The following is a 20,877-nucleotide window of genomic DNA, read 5'->3' as shown; positions in this document are numbered from 1 at the left end:
ATGAGTGTTTTCTTCAAAATCATTTCCCAGAAAAGGAGTCTCCTAATAGCTAATTCCTTAGAAAGTTTCTTATATTACAAATTCTCTCTTAATTACTTTGAAAATAAGATTTCTGTTTGGGAAGAATCTGTTCACCAAAATGACCTCATCCATGCCAGCTTGGGAGGCCTGTGGAGATCACCAGGAGAATTGCCATAAAAGGAGCCAAAGGCAAAAAACAAAGCTTTAGTAATTACTCCTAGGGTATGATCTCAATATTAAATATATTAGATTTCTTTGTAAATGAGTTTTTTAAAGATCCTTTTAGAAGGCAAAATGGTAAGAGGTTACACTGTGGAGATGATACATATGTGCTTCTAAGATAATTGGGGGAAACGGTTAATATCATACAAGCAGGTACTAAGGGCTTGCAACACAGTTTCCGATGACAGCTTCATCATGCTGTGTCCCAAACAACTAGGTGGAAGTGACAGGGATGAGCTCTGGAAAACTTGTGTTGATGATTCAAAAAGGGGAGCTAGTGATGATGAGGAAAGACCCCATTGTCCCAGGGCATATTAAGATTTGGATAGAATTATTTCATAAGGTATGTGTAAAAAAACCCCAATAGTCTATATTCCTGTATTCTATCTACTCTGACTTGAAATATGATCTATAGGTAGACAACTGACTAATCAACTTCTCTAAAGTTTATATATTCAATTTGTCAAAAAATTTTTCTTTAGGATTTTCTCATTGAGAAATTGGAGGATCACTCTATGCTTCGGGCTGCCTTATCTTCAAGCCTGGAGGTCCCTCAGAGCCTCATTTACGCAGCCTACACGTACTTGCCTTTTCTGATGTGTTCTTTTTTAAGACTGAGCCTGATCCTAAGTGTTTATTTCATCTTCCTTTCCAGACAACTTCTGAGGGCAGGGAGGTCTTCTTTTTCTATTGTAACCCCCCAAATCAAGTTTTGTCCTCCTGCAGTACTGGAAAGCTCCCTGGTCTGTCCTCTCATTTTCCTTGTCTGCAGGATGAGGAGATGGAACAAGATAATCTGTAAGGATCCACCCTGGCTTTAATTTTTTTGAATTTTTTGTTTTTGATTTGTTGAATGCATCTATTGCTTAAAAAAGCTTTTGCCTTTGGTGGGGTTAGGAGTGGGGTGGGGATGGGAATCTGGAGATGGGAATGTTGGAGGTGGAGAAGAGGGTAAATTCCTGACTGCTCATGGTACTATGCAACTCTGGGCATCATAAAACCCAAGACACATGCTAAAAATTTAAAAAAGTTAACAAATTTAAAAATCTGTTCTATTCATCCATCCATCTCTTCCTATAAGCGAGATTTACCCACCACCTGTAGATACCAAGCACTGTGCTGGGTGCTGAGGACTCAGAGATGAATACGATGGGGAACCTGCCTCTGGGGGCTCAGCTCCTGGGTCAGAGAGAGGCACACACCAGCCAGTCTGTCTGGTCTCAGGACACAGAAGGCCCTTAACTCCAAGGGGAAGGAGAGAGGAGAATGGAAGGTCCCACCCAGGAAGACCTGTTTGAGTCTATTCTTGATGAATAGGTAGGAATTTTCTAGGTAAACAAGGGATTAGGGCCGAGAGAACATTAGGGGAGGAAACCTCGTGCATAGGCTGAGAGGTGAGATGAAACACAGTATGTTCCGGAAACGAGAGAGTGGCTCTCTGGAGAGCAGGTTCTGTGAAGCTGGAAAGAGGCACAGCAGGATCAGTAAAGACCACGGAGCTGAAAAGCAAATGTGGGCGGAGTGGTCAGAACCACTGGACGCAGCAGGCCCTGCACTGCCAGGGCTGCCCCTTAGTGGATCGCAGGGGATGGGCAGGAGCCGCTGGAAGCCACACTGAAGAGGAGAGGCCCCAGAGAAGGACAGGCGGGGATGGGTGCGCTTGGCAGCAGACCTGGGAAGTCTGGCAGAACCGGCCAGCACAGGAGGAGTGTGATATGAGCACTCAGGAAAGATGCCTTGCTGCCAGATCCTTTCGTCAGATTCCACCCCAGGGGATCTTTTCTTTGGCCGAAGTAACGAGACTTAGAAGTTATGTGAAAATGGATTCTGCTTGAGAAAGAGAGACCTCCCCTTCAGGTGTTGCTGTATGTGGTTAGAGCAAATGCACGTGCTGCGGGGAGGGCAGGCTTCAGAGCTAACTCAGACGAGGGCAGAGAGAGCGAGAGATTCTAGGAAACACTGCTCTGAGCTCCAGGCTCAGGGTGTTTTGAAGTAGGCAGTTAGTGAGGGGGGAAGCTTGAGGGCACTAGATGGTGGTGGGGAGACACAGAGGCAGACAAGGAGCGGGAGAGAAAACTCAGAAAGGAGAGGGAAGCCGCAGTGCAGGACTATACAAGCGGGCCGCAGGCCTCGGGCATCTGATCATCAAGGCTTTTGCTAAAAGCGCTTGGGTACAGTGACTACACACAGCCAAGAATGTGGGCTTTGGAGTCTGGTTAGAGTTGGAACCCCATCCTGCTACTTGTCAACCATCTGACTCTGAGGCAAGTCGTTCAACCTCTCTGAGCCTGTGAGTCTGTAAATGGTTCTGATCTTTCTCTCATAAGTTTTTAAGGATTTAATGACCCAATGAAAACATTCCATAGATGCCATGTGTTTATTCACCTTTCTACACGCCGCACCAGTATGTGGCCCCCAGTAGGTAATCAGAAATGTCTTGGGCATGCAGGGAACAGCCCCTCACCCCAGCAACATGAGCAGCCAACAATTTCCAGTCACAATCCTAAAGAGCGGAACTTAGATTTTTCTCCGAAGTCCTTTCCCAGGCTCTGATGCTGCTGGGCAGCCCAGGTGTTTTAAGTCTAGAGTGAAGGAAGCGCAAAATTCACACCGCCTCTGACCTATCGCGAGGAGTGGTTGCCTTTTCACTTTTTGAATGCTTGCACAGAATTGTTTTCTATTGTCAGAATTTCAGTGCTTTTACCTTTTTACTTAAACATTCCCTTTTAGGCCATTCATTTAAAAGGATGATCCCTTTACTGGAAGCTTATAGAACCAATTCCAGAGAAATTTATATTCATTTAAAAGCTATCACTATTGAAGGTATTATGCTAAGCGAAGTCAGTCAGAGGGAGAAAGTCAAATACCATATGATGTCACTTGTAAGTAGAAGATACAAACAACAACAAACAATCAGAGACAGAGATTGGATTGGTGGTTACCAGAGGGGAAGAAGGGAGGGAGGTGGGCAAAAGGGGTGATCAGGCATGTGTATGGTGATAGATTGTCATTAGTCGTTGGTTGGTGAACATGATGTAACCTACACAGAAATTGACATATAATGATGTACACCTAAAATATATAATGTTATAAACCAATGTTACCACAATAAAAAATAAATAAAATAAAAGCTATCACTAGCCAACAGGCTTTTTTCTGGCAAAAGTCAAAACTGCGGGAAAAACAATTTCTCATAGGGACAGGATCCAGATTGTATCTTGGACCCATTAAGACTGTTCTAGCAAAGGGGGCCTCAACTGAGTCATACCGTGGGTCTCATTCAGTGTTTGAATTAAGTGCTTTCAGGGATAAACTACTTCTGATTTCTCAGTTACTCTGGCTACTTTCTGGAAACGACTGTCCACAGCCCTGGCTGAAGAGGCAGTGGGAGTGAAAAACACTTGATCTGAGTTGTTTTCCCCAATTTTATTTTGTATGTGAGGATTCCCACCATGTGTCTCACCATGTTATCCTGGTAAGATTCCAATTTCATACAAATGCATAAATGTATAAACCAAATAAAAGTAAAAATAAAAAAATTTAAGTGGGGGATAATCCTCACTAAAAATATTCAAGAATGGTAAGAATTCTAGTTACATTTTTCTAACGTATAAAATGATATAACCATAGTCACAAGGAATAAATGTAAAAGAATGAGGTTTTGAATGTCCACAGATTTCTAAAACCACGTTATGCCTTCCCATGTGTTTAAAACCTTTAGCAGCTGAAAGTAACTATAATCTAAATAAATGTTAAACTTTGAATTTAAAGGTAGATTTTCTCCCTCAATGGAGACAGAACTGTTTTAAGCTGTTGAGAAACCAAGTAGCCTTTCTAAGGTCTTTCTGGGTCATCCAAGAGCCAGCCTAAGTGAGCAGCAACAGGGACTCGAGGCGTTTATCTTCCCTCTGCTTCCTGCCCTTTCTTCTTTTTCCACCCCAGTTCTCCTTTTCTCCTACTCGTCTGTTTATCAACTAGCCCAAGACTTGGACTTAAATACGTAAGAGCACAGTTTGTTGTACTAAGTTTTATATTTATAATCTGAAAGCATGGAAGAAATGTTTTACATTACTTTAAAAAGTTAAAATTGTTTCTCTGCCTCTAGGCTAGGGAAAGAGAATGCTGAGGGAGCCTGGTAATCTTGGAAGCAGGATGGACTAGATCCATAAAACAAATTAGGAGAAGACAAGAGGTACCACAAAGAAGTCAGGCTGAGCCTGTAAGCGCCATAGCCAAATATGATTCTAAACAAAGGAACCCCAAAGCCAAGGTATTATTTCTATAGCCTTTAGTATATACGTGAAGGGATGAAGGTAACTTGTTTTCTGGTTTGTGAATTTATTTTTGACTCACTGCATAGTTTAGATAAAATCACAATGTGAAGACACGTAACTCCAACAGTTCAAATATTCTTCCAGGTGGAATTGTTGACTAAGTTAGTTTCATACACTACTACGCAGCAACCTCAGGGGTTGCAGTGGGGTGCTATGCATCAACTGGCTTCATGCCTCACTGTGACAAGGACTACACTCCAGCAGTGTGGGCACAAACAGGCCACAAGATGGCGCAGCACCTCTGTACTTGGCTGGTCCCTTAGTAACCCAGTAGGAAAAAATATCCACCGGGAGGTAGGATGTTGGGATTCTAGAACTCATCTTAAAAAGTCTGGAAAACCGGTAAATGAATTTGCCATCTCCAAATCCACTCTATATATTATTAAAGCCAAGATAGTATGTTTATTTTCTTCTGAATCCTATTCCATTATGCTACAAGAGCATTTAAAAAGGCACAGAACTCATAAGCATCTAGTTGACACTAAGACTCAACACCAGTAGTGATAACTGTTACTTCAAACGTTACATGTGATGAGATCAGATAGTAGCGACCACACAGAAAAAATCTGAACAAGAATTTATTTAAATTTACTTAAAGGATTAGAGCTGATATATAGGAGAACACTTACAATAACTTTTAGAGTTATGTCAACATAAAAGCAATTAGCTGTGGTTACGATAGCACATGCAATTCACTGCAAACGTAAAAATACGTACATTACTCTCTCTAGACAAGGCTTCTATGTGAAGTTAGATTAGACGGGGGTAAAAGAGCAAGTGAACTTGAAAGGATTGCACTTAGAAGTAAATGGGACACAGCTAGTATTTAAAAAGAGGAGACACACCTAATGCTAATCACTGTATTGTAGTACTAGCAAATTGCACACTTATTTTTTGAGTATATTATTCAATATACATATACATTAAGACTAAAGAATTTCAAACATCCACCTTTAAAGTATCCCTTTATTTCTGACCATCACATTTTGCTATTCATATAACAGCATTTGAAACACGTAGTTATCATCCAAAGTTTGTGTTTATGGGACAAAAGACCTGGACCATCTATCCCCACTGGCCTTAAATGCATTTCCATCATCATCTATCAACTTGAAAGAACGACTGGGTAACGAAGGGAAACTAACCCATTTGAAGGAACTATTGACTGAAAGAAACTCTTAAAAATTTAGGAAAAAATGCCTAACAGAGAGCTCACCCAGAGCTACCTTCCCTTTATTTTTAATGCAGTGTATGCTAGAATATCATGCTAAGACACATACTAGTAGCACATATGATTAAGAAATAGATTAATCCGAAAGATATGACATCTGGCTTTGGAAAGTTTTATTTTGTCTTACATCTGAATTCTGTTTATGGAAAGACTGAAAAGGAACTGCTGTCAAGGACTTGTCCAAAGAATTAGGCTCTAGGCTTCCTGGTTTATACTTTCTTTGAAATCAATGAAAATATCCAGTTTTAGGCTAAACCTAAATACCTTGCTATTTCATGGCTTCATCTTCTCAACTTACAGAAAAGTGCAAAAAATTTTTTTAAAGTAATCTTACCCGGGCAATAGAACCTGACACGACCTACAATACAAAGCTATCCAAAGAATTTTTAACAATGAAATTTTAAGTTTTCTGTAGCTTATTATTTTGACATTTTACCCATTTCAACAAAATAAAACTAGTGAAACAGAAGTGTATGGTTTAGGAATTTGTTCTCAAAATCCAACGGAGGAGGAGAATGATGTGAAATAGAAGAGAATGGAGGAAGAGCTCACCTACTTAATTTACACTGGTCAATGTGAGCCAGGTAATAGAAATATTTCAGGGAATTCGACTATGTAATTATTCTACATTTAAGGCATGATTTTAACTAGTTAAGGGTGTGTGGGTAGAAAATAGACATCTTTTAAAATTTGATTTCTGTTTATAAAGCTGTTTTAGATGTTCCACTTTATGAGCGTTCATAAATGTTTTAAAGTATACTTCGACTTCATTAACCTTTAATTTCACGATAAGCTAGGGTCACTGGATAACGTGTAAAATCTCTTATCAAGGAATAATGTTGAGGGGCTGGCCCCATGGCCAAGTAGTTAAGCTTTGGCGGCCCAGGGTTTCGCTGGTTCAGATCCTGGGCGCGGACATGGCACCGCTCATCAAGCCACGCTGAGGCGGCGTCCCACATGCCCCAACCAGAGGCACTCACAACTAGAATATACAACTATGTACTGGGGGGCTTTGGGGAGAAGAAAAAAAAAAGATCGGCAACAGTTGTTAGCTCAGATGCCAATCTTAAAAAAAGAAAAGAAAAGGAATAATGTTGAAATTATACAGACAACTAGGTAGAGAACAGATGTGAACACAAAACGTGAATGATTTTGCTTTTCCTCCTGCATCTACTTACATGTTGGGTATGTTTGTGAGTGCTGACTGATCCATGTTAAAAAAGGATTAAATTTTTACATTTTAATGGTTTTGAAGTTGGATAGTTCTCCAATAGTTATTCAGCATCATGCCTTTATGAGGGATGGGGACAGGACACCAAAGACATCAGTAACTAACAGTCACATTACAACAGCAGTACATGTAACACATGCTTATTTTTTTTAATCCTACAAGCGGACAACTGCATCAGACACAGTAAATTAGTTTTGTCCACAAAGAGGCTGTTTTCTGATATGGTAGCATTACTTTAAACTAAATTTTTGGATATAAAGATTTAATGAGTAATAAATCCACTAACGTAGACTAATTTTCACATAAATAAACCAGATTTGTTTCTCTGCCTACCTAAAATACAATTTACATGCATCAAAACATAGATTATTCTAAGATATGCCTTAGGAAAGTAATTTTGTACTTAAGTTTCATGATTGCTTTTCTCTTTTTGGGCAAAAGATGTATGTTATATATTGGTGACCAAATATAGATTTATTTCTTGAGTGGATTTTTACACAGTAATCACGTATCCATTTAATGTCCAAAGTGATCTTGGGGCTGGGAGGCATTCCCTCACTGCACCATGTTCTATACAAGTTTCAACAGACAAATTTGCTTGCACAATGTCCTTTCTTAAATGACTCTTCATTCTTATTCCCTTAGATCATGAGTTCACATTTCAAAGTGCCCCCCACCATGTACAAACTTCACACTAGAATGTTCTTCTCAACTCTCCTATTTGTTATAAGGTGAGAGCTAAACATGATTACAATCAAGCGATTACTTATTTTGAGGAAATAAAAAATTTAATAGATTAGATATAAATTTCATGACAGACATTTAGGAAGATAAATGTAGTCCTGATTTGGACCAGATTTTGACAACCAACTTAAATGGTGGTGATGCCATTGTCCTGTAGTGTGTCTGGAGTCTCTCTGTCCCTACTTGACCTCTCTGTGCCTAATTTTCCTCATCTACTTCTAATTCTGTAATTCTACAAATCTCACGCTGGTTGTGCCGAAAGTAGAACTGGATATATCAGAATAAAGCATCTGCTCTGTGTCACAAAGACCATATTTGTGAAAGAACTCATGAAAATTATTAGGCAAGAATACAAAGGATAAAGTGTAACAGGAAGTCTCATGTGAACAATATTCTGAAAGAGTAATGAGTAGAATCCTATTTCAACTGTAAATGGGTACCAATGTTTCTTGGCATTTTATTCTTCATAACCTCTACAAACTATTTTAAGTTGACCTGGTTTCTTTAACTTAAATATGACAGAAAAACAAAACCTATATTCTCCAAACTACTTGATAGCAGTAGTCAACCACTAATGATTTATGACAACTTCTTCTCACTTACTCAGCTCCTATCTTTAACCCCCTGCCTCCTTGTCAAATGGAAATGGCATAAGTGCAAAAGGGGGTTTAGCACTAAACTCTGCAGGCCTGGCTCACTTCTCCACTGAAGAACAGAACATGTGGAAAGGGTTTAAAATATTACTAAATCACAATGTAAAACTAAGTTCCACCTACCTCAGAACTGGCAGATATTAAAACACTATTCATTAAGTGCCTCTACAATAAGGATATTTGCTAACCGTGATATTTACTAAGATCAATATGTACATTTTGGGGGTTGTGTTTTGGTGAGTATTGCCCAAGTCTTCTAATTAGTTTGCTTCAAACACTTACTAGAAAAAAAGAACATTTTTGATCTCAGCCTACTTAAAAATAAAAACAAAGAATATTAAATTAAAACACATTTTAAGCCAAAGACATATTATATAAAGTGCTTCATCAACCAAATTCTCTGAAGTCTTAACAAGAAGGCTCAATAATGTTTATATACACACATAGAAAATGTTAACAATTTAAACCTTTATAAATGACAAAGAATTTTTTAAATGCTTAAGATAGCTTGTGGCATTCCTTCCTAGCTCTCATCTGGACACTCTAATGACTTTGTGAAATAGATCTTCAGAGAGGCTGTCAATAATGATAGAAAATTTTTTGAAAATCTGTTAAAATTTGTTAAGATTATGTAACATTCAAAAATTAATATTTTTAATTTGCCAAGTTAAAATTCCTGAATTCCTTTTCTCCAGTAACTGGCAGCATTATTACCAATGGAAGAAAACTTATTTTATATGTTGGTATGATTTTAAATGAGTCCATTTGTTGTGGGTTTTTCTGTCAGACAATAAAAGCTGCGCTCATATAGTTATGCCGTCTGAACCTCTTTTTAAATTACGTTGGCAGCTGAAGTAGTGGGTTTAGACTTTGCTCCCCTAATTTTTTCTATTAACTCTCCCGAAGCCACTTTGATGACTATTATCACTAAAATCAGGATAGCTGTGCTCACTGCTTACTATTTAAATACTCTCTGTTTTCTAGGTAGCAAAACAAAAAGTTTTACTTTATAAATTTCAGACAAGCTTTCTGTTCTTCTTCAGTGCAAACATCCTAAAACAGCACAAAGTCATTCAGCTATTCAGAGGATGAAGTCAGTTTATGTAGTGCTTAAAGTAGAATCCCAGATATTCTGGAAAGGAAACAGCCCATGTGGGAGGACAGTACATTTTCAACATCTTCAGTGGGTGAAGATTATTTTTATCTGAAATTCCAGATAAAATATTTTTAGCTTTACTTTACAGGTACTGCTGAAGTTGTAACAGAAATAGTCTTTCACTGAGGCATGTAGCCACCTTGTCTTACAGTCTGTGGTAAGTAACTTTTAGGCATTCCTTCATCAAGCGCAGCCTCCATCCCAACTGTTTCAAATCTCTCTACTTGTCCCTCAGTACCTAGACCAAAAACATTTGCTGTAGGAACTTCTTGAAACATTTTCATTTGCCCAGATCCATTGGACTGTGAAATATGATCTGAAATCTGCTGCTGTTTAAGTCTAACAAAATCTTCTTCATTGACTGATGAACCTTGCTTTGACCTTTCAAAATGTGAAATAACTGGACTGGTTTCATGTTGACTACAGTTTTGTTTGAAATACTGTTGTCTGGGCAAAATGCCATCACTGCCCTCTACATTATCTACCAGCTGTAGATCTTCTGGCCGTTCTTCGGAATCTAACAAAGGCTGGGTAGACTCGGATCTTGAGAAGACTTGGACTGACGGAACCTGGTGTCTGTAGCCACTGTGCACCACAGTGGAATACTGGACAGTGCTCGAAGTGTTTTGTGCAGATTCATTTTCATCACTGCTAGAAATGCTTGGCCTAGAAGATGACATGCACGAAGACCCTCCAATACCACTGCTGTGTCCTTCAGTACTAATTTTTTCCTTCTTGAATAGCTCCAATGATTTCAGATCTTCTGTAAAGGGCTTTCTGTCGTTTGCTTCTATTTCCACAACACTTACATCAGTGAAATTGCCATCTGAATACATTTGATCTTTTGGATTAAAATTATGCTAAGAAAGACAGAAAAAGGATTATACACTGGTATATATTCATTCAGAAACACTGAAATACATACATATGGCAAATATTAGTCAAAGCATCTCTGAAACTTCTCAGTAACCTTCCATGGTACAGGGATAAGCTATATCACTAAATCACTGTCAACTACCTGAATCACAGATATTGTGAAATGATTCTAAAAAGTATAAATCAGGCTGTATTTCCCCAGAATTCCAAATCAATATAATTGGTGTTACATTTTGATAAGTTAAGGGTCTACAAATAGTATTTCACATTTTATTCATGCCTAGACTAGGATTAATTCGACAGAAAAACTAGGAAACATTAAGAAAAATCAAACTCAAATGACTGAAATTTCATAGAATATGAAATATACGATGCATTTTAATCTGTTAATATAAAATTTAGGATTATTAGAAGGTAATAAATACAAATCATTTCTCCTTAAGGAAGTTCGAAGATATTAGCGTAGGATTCCAGAAATCATATCATCAATGTTAAAATGGTAGACTGTTAAATTAGATTTTAACATCCAATCCAAAATGCTTGCCTTAGAACAGAGTTAACACATAGCAGTATTAACACTCTGGACTTGCAAATTGAAAACTTAAATATTTTTAATGTTTACTGAATAAAATTAGGAATTAGAACAAATATACTATGATGATGATAAACTCCTTCAATGTGTAGGTATTATTTAAAATTTTCATCTATGTACTATTTTGTTTGTGTTTACTTTTTGATTCAGTCTCTCTTTTGGTTGAACTGTACAACTGTATTGTAATATGCTGTGTATTATAAACAAACCAGAAACATTTTATCTTACCCTTGGAGGTGTGTGAGGGGACCACTGGGCAATATGACTCTTTGAAGGATCTGGAACATTAGGCCAGATGTGTTTTTTTATTCTGGAGAGAAAAGAAATACGGCATATGTAGACCCACATATAATGAACAATGAATATGCCCTATTTCTAAACATGTTCATCAAAGAATCTTAAGAATCAAACTGGGGCTGGCCCCGTGGCCGAGTGGTTAAGTTTGCACACTCCGCTTCAGCGGCCCAGGGTTTCACCAGTTCAGATCCTGGGTGCAGACATGGCACTGCTCATTGGGCCATGTTGAGGCGATGTCCCATGTGCCACAACTAGAAGGACCAACAACTAAAAAATACGTAACTATGTACTGGGGGGATTTGGGAGGAAAAAGCCAAAAAAAAAAAAAAAAAAAAAAGAATGAAACCAATTAAATAAACCCAAAAATACCTACTATACCCCAAACCCAACAAAAAAATTATTTTTCTTATAACCAATATAAAAATACTGTTAAAAATGCATAAGGATCTTAATCTAGTCATAATAAAAAATTGTTAAGGCTAGAGAGGAGCCTGGAAAGACTGCGGTGTAGGAGACTATGAACTCACCTCCCACAGACAAAACAAATTTACAACTACCCTTGGAACGATTACCCCTGAGAGAGAACTGAAAACTGGATAAAAAGAACCCCCACAATAATGGACAGTACTGGATGAGGTGGAAGAGGCAGAAACTCCTTTCTGGAGAGGAAAAAGCCACATTTCAGCTGTGACACTTCACAGCCAGGACCAATCTTAAGGTATGAAGCTTTCCCTGAAGGAGTGGGGGATCTGAAAAGGACAGCTTTGCCACAATAAGCAGCTTTTGAACTCAACACAACCAAGATGAGTGTCATAATATCTGGCTTTGCTGGCTATTAACAACAATGGGGAATACCCCCAGAAAAGCTATCAGACATAAGAGAAAGAAAAGTCTGCTCTAAAAGGCTCTTGCACAAATTCACCCATTTTGGAAAGAAACCTAAAATCACCAGAAAGAAAGGTGCGCAGTCCTTTGGTGAAAAGAGACTCACTTGATAGGCTCTGGGCGTTTCTCAGCGAGGCAGGAGGTGGCTGAGACCGCCTCCCCAGGGACTCAGACATTGGCCACAGCCATTATTGTGACATAGTTCAGGTATGCTGACACAGATGCTGGCGGACACCACTGGAGTTCTTCCCCTGGCCTATTAGCACAGGAGTCTGCCCCACTCACTAGAGCACTGATTTAATCCAACTCAGCCAGGGCAGGCAGCCCATCCTACGGACTGGCCCCAAGCAACAGTAAGCCCTCAGGCAACTTGTGGGCCCACATACAGGACGTGTCTGGGGCTTCTGCAGCAGGGCGAGTGGGTCTGCTTCAGTGAGTCAAGGCATGTGCCCGGGGTAGAACTATGTTTATGGAGTGTATGGGCCTGTGGGTGGTGGGGCTTGTCAGCTGCAGCAGACTTGTGCTTCTCAAACAGCCACACAGAGGATCAGCCCCACATTCCAATGCCTGAAACAACTGGGTGCTCTCATGCCTGGGACTGGCCCCACCCAGCTGTGCTACTGAGAGAGCTGAAAACAGCTTTGCAGGCTGGAGGCCTATAGCAATTGGAGCGTCTGAGCCTAGCAACCAGCCATGCTGGGGGCCTATTCCCTTAACAGAAAAACTGCAGTAGGAATGAGCTATTAGACCCTGAAGCCAACTGTGCTGGGGCTCCCTGTGCCTGATAAAGTGACTGAAGGGAGTGTAGCAGCTGCATGCAGCTAAGCATTACAACCAGGCAGCCAGGGGGAAAGACTAGTCTCCCTGGGCACCTGCAGCAAGAGGAACCCGACCACAACAGAAGGACACATGTAGCTCACACAGGGGACACTCCTGGAACATCCGGAACTGGTGACAAGATGCAAGCAAACTGCTGGGCCTCAAAAGGCATCTCTTATATAAAACCACTTCTCCAAGACTGGGAGAGGTAGCTGATCTATCTAATATATAGATATAAGCACAGAAAAAGCAGCAAAATGAGGAGACAAAGGAATATGTTCCAAATAAGGGAACAGGACAAATCCTCAGAAAAAGAACTAAATGAAAGAGAAAACAGAGATAAACAATCTATCTCATAAAGAGCACAAACTAATAGTCATAAGGATGGTCACTGATCTTGGGAGAAGAATGGATGAATTCAGTGACAACTTCAAAAAAGAATTGGAAAATATAAAAAAGAACAATCAGAACTAAGAATACAATAATGGAAATGAAAACTTCAGTAGAGGGACTCAATAGCAGAGAAGAAGATATAGAAGAACAGATCAGCAAGCTGGACGAAATACTAGAGGAAATCACCCAAGCTGAAAAGAAAAAAGAATTAAAAAGAATGAGGACAGTCTAAGGGGAACTTTGGGACAACATCAAGTGCAATAACATCTGTATTACAGGTGACTCAGAAGGAGAAGAAAGAGACAAAGGGGCAGAAAATCGATTTGAAGAAATAATAGCTGAAAACTTTCCTAACCTAAGAAAGGAAACAGACATCCAGGTACAGGAAGCACAGAGAGCACCAAACAAGATAAAGCCAAAGAGGCCCACATCAAGACACATTACAATTAAAATGTCAAGAACTAAAGAGTGAATCCTAAAAGCTGCAAGAGAAAAGCAACAAGTGACATACAAAGGAAACCCTATAAGGCTATCAGCGGACTTCTCAGCAGAAATTTTACAGGCTAGAATTCTAGGGAGTGGCAAGACATTAAAAGTGCTGAGAAGAAAAAACCTACAGCCAAGAATACTCTACCTGGCAAGGTTATCATTCAGAATGGAAGGAGAGTGAGTTTCCCAGGCAAGCAAAAACTAGAGGAGTTTATCACCAATAAACCAGCCTTACAAGAAATGCAAAAGGGACTTTAAGTGGAAAAGACCATCAATAGGAATAAGAAAATTATCAAAAACAAAACAATAAAACCACAGAATACACACTCTTTTCAAATGCACATGGGACATTCTCCTAGATAGATCACATATTAGGCCACAAAACAAGTCTCAATAAATTTAAGAAGACTGAAATAACACCAAGCATCTTTTATGACCACAACGGTATGAAACTAGAAATCAACTACAGGAATAAAACTGAAAAGCCACAAATATGTGGACATTAAACAAAATGCTACTGAACAACTATTGAGTCAATGAAGAAATCAGAGGATAAATAAAAAAATACCTGGAGACAAATGAAAATGAAAATACGACATGCCAAAATCTATGGAATACAGCAAAAGTGGTTCTAAGAGACAGGTTTAGAGTAATACAGGCCTACCTCAACAAACAAGAAAAATCTCAAATAAACGATCTAACAGTATACCTAAAGGAACTGGAAAAAGAAAAACAAACAAAGCCCAAATCAGTAGAAGGAAGGAAATAAAAATCAGAGCAGAAATAAGTGAAATAGAGGCTAAAAAAAAAAAAGAAAAAAAATCAATGAAACGAAGATAAGGTTTTTTGAAAAGATAAACAAAATTCACAAACCTTTAGTTAGAGTCACCAAGAAAAAGAGAAATGAAAGAGGAGAAATTACAACAGGTATCTCAGAAATACACAAGATCATAAGAGAATACTACAAAAAGCTATACAACAACAAACTGGATAATCTAGAAGGAATGGATAAGTTCACAGAATCTGACAACCTTCCAAAACTGAATAGAGAATCTGAATAGACCAAACACCAGTAAGGAGATCAAAACAGTAATCGAAAATCTCCCCCAAAATAACTAGCCCAGGACCAGATGGCTTCCCTGGTGAATTCTACGAAACACTGAAAAAAGACTTAATACTTCTCAGGCTGTTCCAAAAAATTGAAGAGGAGGGGACGCTTCCTAACTCATTCTATGAGGTCAACGTTACCCTGATACCAAACCAGAAAAGGACAACACAAAAAAAGAAAATTACAGGCCAATACCTGATGAATATCGATGCAAAAATCCTCAACAAAATACTAGCAAATCGAACACAACAATACATTAAAGACATCCTACACCACGATCAAGTGAGATTTATTCCAGGGACGTAGGGATAAACATCCACAGATGAATCAACGTGATACACCACATTAATGAAATGAAGAATAAAAATCACATGATCATCAATAGATGCAGAGAAAGCATCTGACAAGATACAGCATCCATTTATGATGAAAACTCTGAATAAAATGGGTATAGAAGGAAAATACCTCAACATAATAAAGGCCATATATGAGAAACCCACAGCTAATATCATACTCAATGGAGAAAACCTGAATGCTATCCCTCTAAGAACAGGAACCAGAGAAAGATGCCCACTTTCGCCACTCTTATTTAACATGGTACTGAAAGTCCTAGTCAGAGCAATCAGGCAAGAAAAAGAAATCAAGGGGATCCAAATTGAAAAGGAAGAAGAGAAACTGTCACTATTTGCAGATGACATGATTTTGTATATAGAAAAGCCTAAAGAATCCACTAAAAAACTTTTAGAAATAATAATACGGTAAAGTTAAGGATACAAAATCAACATACAAAAATCAGTTGCATTTTTATACACTAACAATGAAGTAGCATAAAGAGAAATTAATAACACAATCCCATTTACAATTGCAACAAAAATAATAAAAAACTTAGGGATAAATTTAACCAAAGAGGTAAAAGACCTATACACTGAAAACTATGAAACACTGTTAAAAGAAATTGAAGATGACACAAATAAATGGAAAGATATTCTATGCTCTTGGATTGTAAGAATTCACTTAGTTAAAATGTCCATACTTCCTAAAGCAATCTACAGAGTCAATGCAATCCCTATCAGAGGTCCAACAATATTTTTCACAGAAATAGAACAAAGAATCCTAAAATTTATATGGAACAACAAAAGACCCCAAATAGCTGAAAGAATTCTGAGAAAAAGAACAAAGCTGGAGGTATCACACTTCCTGATTTCAAAATATACTACAAAACTGTAGTAATCAAAACAGCATGGTACTGGCACAAAAACAGAAATACAGATCAATGGAACAGAATTAAGAGCCCAGAAATAAACCCACACATCCATGGACAGCTAATTTTTGACAAGGGAGAAAAGAATATACAATGGAGAAAGGAAAGTCTCCTCAATAAATGGTGCTGGGAAAACTGGACAGCCAGATAGATGCAAAAGAATGAAAGTAGACCACTATCTTATTACACCATACACAAAAATGAACTCAAAATGGAATAAAGACTTGAATGTAAGATCTGAAACCATAAAACTTCTAGAAGAAAACATAGGCAGTACACTCTTTGAAATAGGTCTTAGCAGCAGATTTTCAAATACCATGTCTGACCAGGCAACTGAAACAATAGAAAAAATAACAAATGGGACTACATTAAACTAAAAGGCTTCTGCAAAGTGAAGGAAACCACAAACAAAATGAAAAGACAACCTACCAGGTGGGAGAAGATATTTGCAAACCATATATCTGATAAGGGGTTAATATCCAAAATATATAAATAACTCACATATCTCAACAACAGAAAAACAACCGAATTAAAAAATGGGCAAAAGACCTGAACAGACATTTTTCCAAAGAAGATATACAGACAGCCAAAGGCACATGAAAAGATGTTCAACATCACTAATTATTAGGGAAACAAAAATCAAAACTACAATGAGATATCATCTCACACCTGCCATAGTGGTTATAATTAATAAGACAAGAAATAACAAGTGTTGGAGAGGATGTGGAGAAAAGGGAACTCTCACACACTGCTGATGGGAGTGCAAACTGGTGCAGCCACTATGGAAAAAACTATGGAGATTCTTAAAAAAATTAAGAATAGGACTACTTATGATCCAGCTATTCCACTGCTGGGTATTTATCTACAGAACATGAAAACACAAATATGTAAAGATACATGCACCCCTATGTTCACTGCAACATTATTCACAGTAGCCAAGAGTTGGAAGCAACCTAGGTGCCCATCAAGGGATGAATGGATAAAGAAGATGTGGTATGTACACACAATGGAGTACTACTCAGCCATAACAAAAAGATGAAATCTTGCCATTTGCGACAACATGGATGAACCTTGAGGGTATTATGCTAAGCAAAATAAATCACAGGGAGAAAGTCAAATATTGTATGATCTTACTTGTAAATAGAAGATAAAAACAACAACACACAAATTGAAATATAATGATGTACACCTGAAATTTATATGTTATTAACTAACGTTACCTCAATTAAAAAATTGTTAAGGCTAAAGCTAGTTATCAGTATTCAATTAAAAAATATCTCTGAAAACAAATCCTATAATAAAAACCACTTCATCACAAACTGTTGTGGTACACCTCCTCCCAAGAACAATAGAAAAAGCAAAAATGTTCAATTTCTAACTGAAAGAAGCCAGATAACAAATACATTTTCACATTGGTACCAGCTAAAATAAGATAAATTTCATTTTTTACAAGGAAGAAAGGCTAATGATATTAAAAATACCCAATTAATTTAGAATATCCCCATCATCAAAAGCCAACATAAGTATTTTACCTTAATATAGTTCCTAGCCCAAAGTTAGAAGTTTGTAAGTGTAAATTAAGTATACAGGAAGTGAGGAATCTAAGAATAAATTCAAATATAAAAATAAAGATGAGTAATAAGATCCTACCAGATTGACGCTACTGGGGGAACAACTATAAACTCTGGACATAACATGAAAAGGAATCAAGTTAACAACCCAGATGAACAACTAACCAAGCAATGAGTGAATTCTCTGAAAGACACAAATTACCAAAACAGACTGAAAAAGAAAACTTCAATAGCCCTATATTTATAAAGAAAGTAAATTTTTAATTAAAAGTCTTCCCACAAAGAAAAATGGCAGGCCCTGATGGCTTCATCTGTGAATTTTATCAAACATTTAAAGAGGAAAAATACCAATCCTACACAAACTCTCCTAGAAAATAGAGGAGGTAACATGTCCCAATTAATTTTCTGAGGCCATTCATTTTATGAGGTAATCTGTATTACCCTGATTCCAAAACTAGACAAAGACATCATAAAAAAAAGTATTGACTAATATCACTCATGAACATAGATGCAAAAATTATTAACACACTGAATCCAGCAAAATCTGAGGAATGAAAGGATGGTTTAACATCTGAAAATCAATGAATAAAATTCACCACATTCATGGAAGAAAAGAGAAATATCATGATTTCAATAGATGCAGAAAAAGTATTTGACAAAATTCAACAATGATTCATGATAAAAACTCTCAGCAAAAAGAAATTCAAGAGAACTTCCTCAATTTACAGCTAACATCACATGCAATGGTGAAAGACTGAATGCCTTCCCCCCTAAAATCAGGAATAGTGGAAAGATGTGGCTCTTACCACTTCTATTCAACATTGTACTGGAGAGGTCTTAGCCAGTACAATAAGTAAATGAACTAAAAGCATAAAGATTGGAATAGCCATCTTCACTTGCAGGCAACATGATTGCATATGTAGAAAATCCTAAGGAATCCAAACAGCCACTAGAGTAAATGAATTTATCAAGGTCTCAGTACACAAGATCAACATACTAAAAAAATGGATTGCATTTCTATACGCTAGCAATGAACAGCTAGAAAATAAAAATTTTTTAAAATTCCATTTACAATAGTATAAAAAATACTTAGGAATAAATTTGACATAAGATATACAAGGCCCATCCACTGAAAACTACACAACATTGCAAAAGGAAATTAAAGAAAACCCAGTAAGTATATCATGTGTATGGACTAAAAGACTCACGTGACTCATGAACATGTGAACTCATGTTCAGACTGGATTTTTCCCCTAAACTGATTTAGAGATTCAATAAAATCTCAATCAAAACTCTAACATTTTTTTTAGAAAATTGATTAGCTGATATTAAAATTTATATGAAAAGACAAAGAACCTAGCCAAAATAATTTTGAAAAAGAAGATGTTGGAGGAATTCCACTACCTGCTCTTAAAACTTAATACAGAGCTATGATAATCAAGACTGTGTGGTATTGGCATGAATAGACATATGGATCAATGGAACAGTATTGGAAGTTCACAAATAGATCCAGACTTACATGGACAATTGATTTTGGCAAAAGCATCAAGGGAATTCAACAGGAAAAAGTCTTTTCAATAAATGATGCTGGAATGGCTACCTATACCTATGGGAAAAAATGAACTTTGACCCTGATCTTACACCATGCACAAAAATTCTAAATAGATCATAGACATAAGGCTAAAATGATTAAACTTCAAGAGGAAAACACATGAGAACATATTTTTGACACTGGGTTAAGCAAAGATTTCTTAAACAGGAGATAAAAATCTAAGAACCATAAAAAAACCCCAAATAAATACTACTCAGCCATAAAAAAAGACAAAATTGGCCCATTCACAACAACGTGGATGGACCTCGAAGGTATTATGTTAAGCGAAATAAGCCAGTCAGAGAAAGACGAACTCTGTATGACTCCACTCATAGGTGGAAGTTAGTATATTGATAAGGAGATCAGATCGGTGGTTACCAGGGAAAAGGGGGGGTGGGGGGAGGGCACAAAGGGGGAAGTGGTGTACCCACAACATGACTAACAAAAATGTACAGCTGAAATCTCACAAGGTTGTAATCTATCATAACATTAATAAAAAAAAAAAACAAAACAGAAAAATGCAAAATGCTGAATGTGAGACTGAGTGACCAGGAAAATTTTATGAATAATTTCTGCAGAGACTATGGTGTTTTAACCTCAACACCAACAATTAGCTAGGAAGTTATTAAAAACAATGGGAAAAGCATTACAAAGTACATGCATAGGATGAGTGATTTCAAAACCAGCCTGAGCAACCTTGCAAAGTCTCATCTTATTTTTAGAATAATCTCATGAATTTTGACTTCAACCAAGAACAGAAATAACAGGATCATGTAAAAACTATAGACTGAGGTTGGTCAGGTTACCAGATGATTGTTGGAAATGGCATGTGGGAATATGGGACTACATTATATATCCTAACCACTCCATGTTTTGTTTGTTTTCCTTTAAATTTCCTTAGAATAAATTGCAATGGGACTTTGAGTGAAAAAAAAAAAAAAAACAAAAACCCCAAATAAAATGGACTTCATCAAAATGAAAAACTTTTGCTTTTCTCAAGTCACAGTTAAGAAAACAAAAATGCAAGCCACAGACCAGAATTTGCAAAATATACATTTGACAAATATTTTGTAACCAGAATAAAGAACTCTTACAGCTCAATATTAACAAGACAAACAACCCAACTTAAAAATGGTCTAAAGATTTCAAACAACACATTACAAAGGAAGATACGTAAGTGGCACATGAAAAGATCCTACTAGTTACCAGGGAAATGGACATTAAAGCCATAATGAGATAGCACTATCACCCATGAGAAAGAACAGCTAAAATTAAAAACCCTGACAAGTACCAAGTGTTGGTGAAGATATGGAACAACTGGAACTCTCACATTTGCTGTTGGGAACACAACATGGTATAGCCACTTTGAGGAACAGTTTAACAGTTTCTTATAAAGTTAAGTA

The 20,877-nt window shown here is 37.5% G+C and overlaps 1 protein-coding gene across 11 annotated transcripts in view; it reads right to left on the bottom strand.

The window, feature by feature from the left end:
* Window positions 1–5,139: 5,139 nt before the first annotated feature.
* The window catches only part of IL6ST (interleukin 6 cytokine family signal transducer), a 59,918-nt gene continuing 44,180 nt past the window's right edge, over window positions 5,140–20,877 (bottom strand). For 10 of the 11 annotated variants that reach the window (XR_011430116.1, XR_011430115.1, XR_011430114.1 and 7 more), the window contains 2 exons: window positions 11,289–11,370; window positions 5,140–10,452 (listed from right to left, as the gene is read on the bottom strand). Coding sequence is in view for 8 of the 11 variants with exons in the window: in XM_005604255.4 (XP_005604312.1) it covers window positions 9,712–10,452; window positions 11,289–11,370 (823 nt within the window). In the remaining 3 variants the exon portion in view is untranslated. The remainder of the gene's footprint in view (window positions 10,453–11,288; window positions 11,371–20,877) is intronic. The other variant, NM_001301172.2, reaches the window with a different exon arrangement.

The sequence above is a fragment of the Equus caballus genome, chromosome 21 (genome assembly GCF_041296265.1).
Source record: "Equus caballus isolate H_3958 breed thoroughbred chromosome 21, TB-T2T, whole genome shotgun sequence".
Taxonomy (NCBI): Eukaryota; Metazoa; Chordata; class Mammalia; order Perissodactyla; family Equidae; genus Equus; species Equus caballus.
The sequence above is the reverse complement of the archived record's forward strand: the minus strand, read 5'-3'. Positions and strand labels throughout refer to the sequence as shown.